We start from the raw sequence: 12,330 nt of genomic DNA on the forward strand, positions 1-12,330 counted from the left end.
TTTTTTGTAGATGATTTTGCACATTTTTAAATTCTCCTAAATTGTCACAGATTAATAATTATTAGTTATCTTAAAGTTTAATAGTATGTAGCACTATTTGTTATTAATATTAAAGTAGTATTAAATTTGATTCCTAAAATAAAAATTGGATTCCTAAAGTTGTCAGAATAAGTAATTTTATAATGCAATAAACAGGAGAATTTTATAAAGCATGTAAATTACACAGAAGGGATATTTTATTGTGCCTCTGCCTAATAAAGTAAGATTTTAATGTTTATTACTTTTTAATCTTTTCTTCAAAATGTCTCATTCTGTCTCTGTTGACCTGCAGGTAAGATGTGGCAGGTTAATAAATTTGTTTACTCCATAATTTTATGTAACTGTTTTGTTATTCATCTAATCATGATTTTGTAATCCTTAGTACTTTTGCCTTAAGCAGTTTTGCTAAAAGGGAAATTTTAAAGTTGACAATTTTTTTTGCTTATTCAGTTTAATCCCCAGGATAATGACCATTGCTTTAGAATATGTCATTAATTAAATGTTCTTAGTGCACTTTGTTGGATAAAGAGAGGTGTATGAGTGGTATTGGCTAGTTCTTTGGCAAAAAATATTTCCCTTTTTCTGATAAGTGTCCCCAGAATAGAGATGGGCCCAATATACTGGGCCTGTGCACATGACTTGATTGGTTAATACTAGACAGTTAGGTACGCGACCCAAGCAGGGCTGAAGAGATGCTCTCTTAGGATGATTTTTAACATTATATTTCAAAATAATTTCTGAGCTACAAAAAATCTGTACAAAGAATACTGGGCCGGGCGCGGTGGTTCACGCCTGTAATCCCAGCACTTTGGGAGGCCGAGGCGGGCGGATCACGAGGTCAGGAGATTGAGACCATCTTGGCTAACACGGTGAAACCCCGTCTCTACTAAAAATACAAAAAACTAGCTGGGCGCGGTGGCGGGCACCTGTAGTCCCAGCTACTCCGGAGGCTGAGGCAGGAGAATGGTGTGAACCCGGGAGGCGGAGCTTGCAGTGAGCCGAGATCGCGCCACTGCACCCCAGCCTGGGCGAAAGAGCGAGACTCCATCACACGCACACACACACACACACACACACACACACACACACACACACAAAGAATACTAACATTTTCATATATCCTTTATGCTGAAACCCCATTTCCTGAGTATTTGAAACTTCAAGGGAGACACATGAGGACATTCAAACATCTGTTGAGCAACCCACAGCTGCTCTGGCTTCTCTTTGTCTCAAGATTTGGTTGCTTGGCTTCTTCTTGTAACTCCTTCCCTATTTTCCTCTTAATTCAACAAATGTGATGGTTATTAAATATTCTCTTCATATGTCGGAGCATGGGCACTAACAGCCCTAGTTCATCGTCATATTCTATGTAAGCCACATTGCCCAGGAGCTGTTTCTAGGCAATCACTGACCATGGCAGAGAAACTGAGGAAGGTCCATTTCTAGAAGGTATAGAACTCTGCTGACAGGTGTTTTGATTAGAGGATATCCAATGACATTGACTAAATCTGTTCAGAACTGCACCACATTCTAGGATGCTTCTTTCTACCCAAACTTCCTTCCTTCCTTCTCTCTTTAACTCAAGGTCAAGCCTACATCAAAGACTGACAGGTCCTGCTCCTCTATTCTTGCCTTCTTTTTGTAGTAAATGTTACCTAGCCCCTTGTTGGCTGCTTGTCTGTTTGGAAACAGGGAGTTTATGCTCTATTATCCATGTGCACACCAACTTGCTTCTTAAGCCCTCTTGTCTACCCTTCAGATCTTGTTGGTTCCTGTGATAATCGTAGCTCTGGCTTTTGGTGGTTACCTACTGCAACCTGGCTTCTATTATGTCAAGGCCTCCTCATATGCGTGGGTAGCCTGGCTTGCTGACTGCAGCTACTGCTGGCCTCTGTGATTAGTGGAAAAGAGCTACCACTCAGCTTCTTAGAGATGCTGGTATCATTTTCACAGCTAATTTCCAGTGGCTTCTGAACGATGTGTCCTCTGTGCACTTTTATGGAAAATGTATGGTGAGTCTTCCATCTTTACACAGTCTATCTATTCCAGCATGCATACTTTCGTCAGCCTCTAAATTCTTTCCTTTTCCATCTACTAGGGCAGCACAATCATTTTTCCAATATGCTGAATATTGTCCAACACTTTTTCTAGCTAATTGTCACTCAGTAGTAAATTAGCTACATTCCTTGGTGTTCTTGTTAAGGTGTTAAAATTCGTATTCCAAATAAATGTCCCTACATTGATGCATTCTTGCTAATATGGTCTTCTATTCAGACCTCCTTGATCAACCATTCTCACTATTCAATCCAGAGGGCATTTCATGGATTCTTGCCATAAAATGCTTGCTAATTTTTGCTATTCTTTGGGTTATAGTCTGTTTCTTATCTTACTAGGCCCAGCACATTCCCAACAGATTTATGCTGGAATTTAATGCCAGTGTTCATTCTGGTGGTGAGAACAAGAGATGGAGAGAGCTCCAGGAGATAAAATTATGCGAAGTGGTGGAAATGATTGTTCTTACCAGAGAAATGTGGGCCACCTCTGCAAGCCCAAGGATTATAAGGACTTTTGCATAATCAGTGTCTTCATGGGTCACTCACCCAGGTGCTTCTACTCAGTGTTTCATGGTACTACATTTTCCCCGGATACAGATGTCACATCACAGACCTGCTTGGGTTGAGTACAGTATTTGAGGAGTTCTTTGACTCTAACAATTAGATAGAAATAGTCTTAAATAAGTTCATTCTTTCTGGCTATAGATTTTCTGTTGCTACAATAAAAAGTGATTTAATTAACTCACATCAGTAAATGGGTATCCTTGCTTGGTGTAACAAGTGGGCTGTTTGGAAACTTATTTAAGTTACATCCTTAATTTCTCTCCCACTTTCCTTTCCCTCCCTCCCTCCCTCCCTCCCTTCCTTCCTTCCTTTTTTCATCCTTTTTCTCTCTCCCTTTTTTCTTTCCTCCCATGGTTTCTCTCTCTCATTCTCTATGACATTCATTTTTGCAGTGACTCTGACAATTTAAAAATTTTCTGCTGGTGGCTGTGCTATCGGTTCGGAATATTGCAATGAGTGCTTATTGTGATAATGTTAGTATATATTACATTCTTTTACCACATCTATCTTTCTGATGTTCCAGCAGCTAGCAGGCATGTAGAATTACTCAAGAAAAAGACTCTCACATATAAAAGTCAGAAAGTGTAGCCAAATTTGTAAACTAAATCGATAAACAAATTCATTTACATAATGGCATTGTTTTATCAAAAGGTGTTTTTAAAGCTACTAACACAAATTTTATAATCTATGTTCACCTGGGGAAAGCTGAAGAAGAGAGAAAATAGAAGAAAAAAGGGTTTGTGTTTCATAATTTTCATGCCTATGTACAGACAGACCTTAAAACTCAGAAGATAATTCTTCCATGAATAGTAAAATTGTCATATAATATTTCTTCCATTTTTCCACAGAGTTTCTTACAAAATCGTCCTATCCAGCATGCACTTTTGGATACTCTTTCAACTCAGAAGTCAACATAAAGGGTAAAATTTTACTTTTATATTATGAATTATCACCCCAATAAGTCCATTATTTCATGATTTTTTGTTCATGTTGATGTTTTACACACACAAGATTTTAACCTTCGTGAGTGCACAGTAATATTTTTTATTGATCTTTTATTTTTTTGTTGTTTCCCACGAGGTCAAACATAAAATATACCTGCAGTCACTGCGTGCCGATAAACTGAATATTTAAAAACAGAAAAAGTTCTCAATGCTATTAAATTAAATTGAACAATGCTATTATATAAATATTTAAAAATTTTTTTACCAGTTCACATGGTATAAAAATTATCATTATCAGTGATTTCAAGCTACTAATATGACATCATATAATGCATAGTTAGAAAGATATGCAAAAATAGGCTCTTGCAAGCTGGTGTGTGCTCTCTCCAGCACACTGCTGCCCTCAGTATTTGTGGGGTACCTGGTACATTTCTTCCATCTATCACTATTTTTCCAATGGCAATAAAATTGATGTGACTGCCTTTAGGTTTCCATCTCCATTTCCCTCTGATTTTATCCTGCCATTATATGCAATTGACATTTTTAAGCTTCTGTCTGTCTCTTAAATCCAAAGAGTTACCATAAGTTCGTTTTCAGAAACCAAACATTTTGTGTCTGTCTCTGTAAAACTGTGTATAGGTAAGAACTATGAATTCTTTACCTTGGTTCTTTAGCTGGTTAAGGAGTCACATAGGTCTTTAATGGCATTTGTGAAAACTGTGAAAATTATGGAAAATAATGTGAGTATGTTTATCTATGGGGAAAGGTCCATAAATTTCATTAGCTTTCTAAGGGACCACAATGCAGAAAAAGGTCCAGAACATCTGCCCCAAACTTCCTTGTAATTTACTTTACATTCTTTTCTAGTTCTCTCAAGTTCCCATTCCCTGTGATAAATTAGAAAGTGTGCCTCACCCCTAAAGCTTTTCTTTGGACTGTCCAACACTGGATAGTGACTCACATGCCATGACATATCTATTCCTACCTTTTGTATTATGAATTACCCATGAAGAAAACAGCTAGAGTATATTCTAAGAAGGTTACTACAACTTTTTAAGGCAAAGGATGGAACCATGGAGATCCAGGTCTTACTTTTGATCTTAAAACATTTCTGCTACATGACTTTCACAGAGTATGTAATACAGTGATGAAGAGCATAGCATTTGAGATACAGAACACCTGGGTTCAAATCTCAACTGTGCCTCATGTTATCCATATGGCCTTTGGGGGCCTAAATGTCTATAAATCTGTTTCATCATCTGTAATATATCACTAATAGTAATATATATTTCATTTCGCTGTTTTGGAAGAATAAATGGAATATGTCTTAAAAGCAGTTAGTAGAACACCTAGCCTGAAACAAAGAGTCAATACATGTTAATTGCCAGGAGTATTATTTATCATTTCATTATTGTTATTTTCCTAATTCCACTACAAATGTCTTGGGTGATATATCATACTTATATTTTATGACCAAATATACAACATATTTACTATTTGTTTGGTGAATGAAAAATATTTTAAAAACCCACATGCAATAGGCAGTAAGAGAGCAAGTTCGCTTTTCTACAGTGCAAGTCATTCATGCCAGGTTTGTATCAAATAAAACTATGTCTGTTCATTTTGTAAGCAGCAGACTGAGCATAGCCTTGCGGATTTGTTTTGTTTTTACACTGTAGATGATGGGGTTGAGCACAGGGGGTAAAAGCAGGTATACATTAGCCATCACTGAATGGACTACTCTGGGGGCTGACCGACCATAGCGATACACCAAGGACAGGCTCAGCATGTGGATGTAGAAGAAAGCAACTGCTCCCACGTGGGAGACACAGGTGCTGAAGACCTTGTGCCATTCTTCAGGGGACGCAATTCTGAGGACAGAGTGAATAATTAAGATATATGACAGGACAATGCATGGTGTATCTATTCCAGTGGTCAGGATGAGATCAATTAATCCACAGATGCTATTTGCCCGAATGTCTGAACATGCTAATTGAATCACATCTGGATGGTAACAATAGGAGTGAGAAAGGGCATTCATTCTACAGAAATAGAGAGGCTTAAGGAGCAAAAGTAGTGGTAATATTAGTACTATAGCACGTGTAATCATCAGAAGACCCATTTGAATGATTCTGGAATTAGTGAGAATGGTAGTGTACCTCAGAGGATCACAGATGGCCACATAACAGTCAAAGGCTGTAGCCACCAGCACTCCAGATTCCATAAAAGTGAATCCATGAAGAAAAAACATCTGGACAATGCAGCTATATAGACTGATTTCACGTGCCTCAAACCAGAGGATACCTAATGTTGTTGACAATGAAGAAACAGTCAAGCCCAGATCAGTGGCTGATAGCATGGAGAGGAAATAATACATGGGTTCATGGAGACTCTGCTGGGTAATGATGACAAACAGGATCACACTGTTCCCAGAGAGGGCAATGGCATAAAAACAACAGAAAGGAATGGAGATCCAGACATGGGCCGACTCTAGGCCAGGAATGCCGGTCAACAAGAAGGTTGGAAATTTAGATGTTGAGTTGCTTAGGATTTCCATGGTGTCCTGGTTTTGCAGCATTTGTCCTCACAATGCTTCCATCCTATAGAAGTGATACATTAAGTGTTATGTAAAATATTTAGATACATTTTCTTTTAGTTAGTAGAGTTATCCAAGGTCATAGATAAGATCTGCATCATTGAGAAACCTTTAAATTAAATTATAATGTTCCTCTACCACTCATAATCAGAAATAGTTCACAAAAATATGTTTTTGTACCATAAAATTCAAGGGAAATATGTCCATATGATTTTATACATTTTCATGATAGTGTCCATTTACAGAATATTAAGCTGCATCATATTGTAAGATTATTTGAATAAAGACTTAGCTGAGAAAAAATAAGTATCCTCAATTTTGAATATTTTGTGAGTACAATGAATAATAGCCACTTAAAAATATCCATGGTTCTTCAGTGACCATAAGGGTGTGAGTCTGCAGACACAGATCTCCAGATAATTGCCAGGAATATAGGTTTGGGAGTTATCAATGTATATTTATCGTTTTCATCCAACACTATAGGTAAACAACTTCAGAGACTAGAATTATAAGAGAAAAACAATGAGGACAGAACTCTCCAGAAGATTGGAATGCACTATATACACTAAAGCAAGATGAGACTGGTTTTATGGGGACTATGAAAACCAAAAGAGGCTGGACACGGTGGCTCATGCCTGTAATCCCAGCACTTTGGAGGCAGAGGTGGGCGGATCACGAGGTCAAGAGATCAAGATCATCCTGGCCAACATGGTGAAACCCCGTCTCTACTAAAAATACAAAAATTAGCTGGGCGTGGTGGCGTGTGTCTGTAGTCCCAGCTACTTGGGAGGCTGAGGCAGGAGAATCGCTTGAACCCAGGAGGCAGAGGTTGCAGTGAGCCAAGATTGCGCCACCGCACTCCAGCCTGGTGGCAGTGAGAGACTCCATCTAAAAAAGAAGAAAAAAATAAAACATGGTGTGAAGACCGGATGTTACATGAGCAGCTGTGTCGAATTGCTTGCACTGTGAAGCCTAGTAAGGATTAAAAAATTCAAATGCAGCTGAGAGCCATTAGTGACCCCAGAAAAAACAGTGGAAAATTGAGAACTTGCTACAGTGTGGTAATGATGAAAGTATTAGCAGTGGAGGTACGGTTTATTTTAAGAAACTTGGCAGTGAAGGCAAGGGGAGAAGTAGGCCATGTCTAAAGAAGGGGTATCAGGTAGATGGAGAATTTTTGCAAGATGGGACAGAATTAGAGAAATTGATATGTTTATAAACGGAGGTTAAAAATGTAGCAGATATGAGAAATTTAAAATATAGAATGTGAAGGATTTATTGATCTATAAAAGTCCTTAAGAAAGTAGTGGGTGATTAAGTGTAGAGCATGAGTAACCTTCAAAAAAATGAGGACCATCATTTGCACTGACACTAGTAAGTGTCAAATATGTAAGTTTGTGGAGAGTTATATAAGGAAATTGTTACCTTTTTCTCTGTGAAGTATTTGGGGGTAATTTACTGCTGTTCAAAAGTGTAAAGTGATGGCTGCTGGCTTCCGGATACAGTAGACATTTTCAGGAGACAGCGAATGAGAAGGGCAATTGGCTCAGTAAACAGAAATGCTATATCGCCTCTTTCAAGTAAAATTCCAAGAATAATTTTGTCAATTAATATATTTATATTGTTCAAATCAATTCTGGGGAGAATTAAATTAAATAATAGCAGTATTCATGAGTATAATGTTAGTATTTTTCAATCAAGTCTTTAAAAAATTAGATGTGTCAAATTCATGACAGTAAATATTCTGTAGCAAGGATACAAGTTACTGTTCCCTTTATGCTAGTATCCTGTGGTTTCTTTTAAATCTCCAGTTGTCTGATTTTCAATTCAATCTGAGAAACATTATGAAAATATTTAAGTATGAATTATTAGAGGTTGTATATCTACATGTTATGTGGATCGATGAGGACAGGGCAAACCCTCATGATATCTGACTTTTCTATAAACCCATATGACTATTTGTGAATAGGTAACAAAGTAAAAGTCAACACGATAAATATATCTATCTACCTTCTTACCAGGTTTACGTGGAAAAAGGCACCTTCTCTGTCTTTGCTAGATGAGGAAGAATAGACTACTGTTCTGGAGCCATGGACTTTATAGTAAGGTAGAATTGAGCTGTGAGATTATTTGTATGATTTATGTCTCTCTGCAGCCAAAGACAGAGAAAAAAAGAAACCACCCTCTCTCCCTATCTATAAAAATTAGAGGGCAGGAGTGTGTAATCCCAGAGGGTTTTAGTTACTAATCCAAGTAACCTGTGGTCCACAGGGACATTAAATGCAAAGGAAAATAAACCAAATTATACATATAAATAGAAAATTTACACACTGTTCATAGCATTGGGGAATAGAGAGATGTACATCATTGTCTCTGGATTATAAGTGTACTGGCAAGATAGGAAAAGAAACCACTGTTCACTGGGATCATTATGGTCACAATAAAGAGGGAAAACTTTACACCCAGTCTCTAGGCTCCTATGCATACATTTCCACATTGAACCATAGGGAGAATGATAGATGTCCATTCTCAAATCCATTCTTTTTCAAACACTGAGTTTTCCCCCAGTAAATGTGTCAGCTCCTGATATATTAATTTGGCCCTGTTTTGCTAGTAGCTAGGGTTACCATGAATGAATGATGTTCTCATGTGCATGTATTCTTACTCTGTTCCCTGCTGTTTTCTTGCATTAATACTTTCAAGCACCTGATTATTGAGAGAGTTTTTTCATTTTTGTCAGTGTAGGCAGTTGACTAATGGATGCAGACACTTTACAGTCTACTAATTCTAGGTTCATAAGAAAAGTCTCACATTCAAGCCTTTTGTTTCTCCTTTATAGAGAAGCTGCACATTTGTGGAGACAGTCTTGTTTTTGTTTAGGTATCAATAATACCAGTAATTTGTTCCTCACTCAGGTATTTTTCTTTGATTTCTACTTTGCTATTACTCCTGTGCATTCCTGTTCAAGTAATTTTAATGGCTGAAAGTGTGATGGGTTCAACTGAAGCACTATATCTCTACCCAGCATTCCCATCAACTGTTTTGACTAATACTTCCACGACAAAAATGAACTATAATCAAATCATTTTATAAGTCAGAAATAAATAATTAAAAGTTTCACCTCTGTTGTCTTAAAGAGCTAACTATCTAGAGTTTTCACCCAAATATCTGTGACGGTCAGATTGTAAAATAATAAAATAGTCCCTCAGTACTCCTACCTTCTTGGACTCAGCCCATGTTTATCCTCTGCTGTTGAGTGTGGGTAGTACCTCTGACTAACTTCTAACCAATAGAATATGGCAAAGTTGACAGGATATCATCACATATATGTCATATAAGATCTGTCTTTGGTGAATCAAGGTTCCATGTTTGGCAAACCTATGTGGCAAAAGACTAAGAGTGGACTCCAGCTAACAACCAGCCAAGAACTGAACATGGCCTCCTAGCCAACATGTAGCAGGAAACTGAGTCCCTCAACTCAACAGGCCACAAGGAACTAATAGAATCTAGCAACACTTCATAAGCTTGGAAGGATAGCCTTCCACAATAAGGCTTCAAATGAGACACAGCCTTTGGAGAAAACTCAGCAAAGCTGTATTCAGACTCCTGACTTACAGGAATTCAGAGGTGTAGTGTTTGTGGGGTTTTTTGTTTTTTTTTTTTTTTTTTGCTAATTGGTTTTGAATTTTAATTTTAATTTTTAGTTCTGGAGTACATGTGCAGGATGTGCACGTTTGTTACACAGGTAAACATGTGCCATGGTGGTTTGCTGCGACTATCCACCCATCACCTAGGTATTAAGCCCAGAATGCATTAGCTATTTTTCCTAATACTCTCCCTTTGCCCCCACCTCACCCCCTGACGGGCCCCAGTGTGTGTTGTTCTCCTTTCTGTGTCCATGTGATCTCATTGTTCAGCTCCCACTTATAAGTGAGAACATGCAGTGTTTGGTTTTCTGTTCCTGCATTAGTTTGCTGAGGATAATGTCTTCCAGCCTCATCCATGTCCCTGAAAAGAACATGATCTCATTCCTTTTTATAACTGCGTAGTACTCCATGGTTTATATGTACCACATTTTCTTTATCCAGTCTATCATTAGTGGGCATTTGAGTTAACTCCATGTCCTTACTATTGCGAACAATGCTGCAATGAACATACATGTACATGTTTCTTTGTAACAGAATAATTTCTATTCCTTTGAGTATATACCCAGTAATGGGATTGCTGGGTCAAATGGTATTTCTGGTTGAGGAATCGCCACACCATCTTCCAAAATGGTTGAACTAATTGACATTCTGACCAACAATGTAAAAGCATTCCTATTTCTCCACGACCTCACCAGCTTCTGTTTCTTGACTTTTTAATAATGGCCATTCTGACTGGTGTGAGATGGTATCTCCTTGTGGCTTTGATTTGCATTTCTCTAGTGATCAGTGATATTGAGCTGTTTTTCATATGTTTGTTGGCTGCATGAATGTCTTCTTTTGAGAAGTGTCTGTTTATGCCCTTTGCCCACTTTTTAATGGGGTTGCTTGTTTTTGTCTTGTGAATTTGTTTGAGTTCCTTGTAGATTCTGGATATTAGGCCTTTGTTGGATGAATAGATGGCAAAATTTTTTCTCCCACTCTGTAGGTTGCCTGTTCACTCTGATGATAGTTTCTTTTGCTGTGCAGAAGCTCTTTAGTTTAATTAGATCCTGTTTGTCAATTTTTCCTTTGTTGCAATTGCTTTTGGCAATTTCATCATGAAATCTTTTCCTGTGCCTATGTCCTGAATGGTATTGCCTAGATTTTCTTCTAGGGTTTTTATAGTTTTGGATTTTACATTTAAGTCTTTAATCCATCATGAGTTAATTTTTGTGTAAGATGTGAGGAAGGGGTCCAGTTTCAATTTTTTGCAAATGGATAGCTAGTTCTCCCAACACCATTTATTAAATAGGGGTTCCTTTTCCCATTGCTTATTTTTGTCAGGATTGTTGAAGATCACATGGTTGTAGATATGTGATCTTATTTCTGAGTTCTCTATTCTGTTCCATTGGTCTATGTGTCTGTTTTTGTACCAGTACCATGCTGTTTTGGTTATTGCAGCCTTATAGTAAAGTTTGAAGTCCTATAGTATGATACCTACAGCTTTGTTCTTTTTCTTAGGATTGTCTTGGCTATACAGGCTCTTTTCTGGTTCCATATTAATTTTAAAATAGTTTTTCTAATTCTGTGAAGAATGTCAGTGGTAATTTATTGGGAATAGCATTGAATCTATAAATTACTTTGGATAGTGTGGCCATTTTCATGATATTGATTCTTCCTATCCATGAACATGGAATATTTTTCCATTTGTTTGTGTCCTCTCTGGTTTCCTTGAGCCATGGTTTGTAGTTCTCCTCGAAGAGGTCTTTCACTTCCCTTATTAATTGTATTCCTAGATATTTTATTCTATTTGTAGCAATTGTGAATGGGAGTTCATTCATTATTTGGCTCTCTTCTTGCCAGTTGTTGATGTATCAGAATGCTTGTGACTTCTGCACATTGATTTGACTGCTCAATGATATATCATATGTAACTGCAACCCAGCTGATGATCTATGTTTTAGCCTGTTTTGTGTTCCTGTAAAAGAATACCTGAGGCTGGGTAATTTGTAAAGAAACAGAGGTTTATTTGGCTCACGGTTCTGCAGGCTGTACAGAAAGCATGGTGTCAGCATCAGCTCAGCTTCTGCTGAGGGCCTCATGTTGCTTCCACTCATGGCTGAAAGTGAAGGGTAGTCAAGCGAGTGCAGAGAGTACATGGAAAGAGAGGAAGTGAGTGAGAGAGAGAGAGAGAGAAAGAGAGAGAGAGAGAAGGAGCGAGGCCTTTATTCTGTATAAATTTAAGGGGTACAAGTATGGTTTTGTTACATGCATATATTGTATAGTGGTGAAGTCTGGGTTTTGAATGTAACCATTATGTGAATAATGTACATTATACTTATTAAGTAATTTATTATTATTCATGCTCATTTCACTCCCCTACCCTTCCAAGTCTCCAGTGTCTATCATTCCACAGTCCATGTCCATGTGTAAACATTGTTTAGCTCTCATTTATAACTGAGAACACCCAGTACTTGACTTTATTTCTGAGTTGCTTCTCTTAAGATC

General features: G+C 37.7%; 2 protein-coding genes across 3 annotated transcripts in view; one reads left to right on the forward strand and one right to left on the reverse strand.

Moving 5' to 3' along the window:
- Positions 1 to 12,330, forward strand: part of MMP26 (matrix metallopeptidase 26) — a 286,289-nt gene that overhangs the window by 58,875 nt on the left and 215,084 nt on the right. For both annotated transcript variants that reach the window (XM_009459785.5, XM_063783556.1), the window contains exon 2: positions 3,506 to 3,577. The gene's annotated coding sequence lies outside the window, so the exon portion shown is untranslated. The remainder of the gene's footprint in view (positions 1 to 3,505; positions 3,578 to 12,330) is intronic.
- Positions 5,220 to 6,179, reverse strand: LOC466349 (olfactory receptor 51F1). Its single transcript, XM_016920247.3, has one exon. It carries the CDS (start codon positions 6,177 to 6,179, stop codon positions 5,220 to 5,222), a length of 960 nt encoding a protein of 319 aa, XP_016775736.3.

This window comes from Pan troglodytes, chromosome 9 (assembly GCF_028858775.2).
Source record: "Pan troglodytes isolate AG18354 chromosome 9, NHGRI_mPanTro3-v2.0_pri, whole genome shotgun sequence".
NCBI classification, from domain to species: domain Eukaryota; kingdom Metazoa; phylum Chordata; class Mammalia; order Primates; family Hominidae; genus Pan; species Pan troglodytes.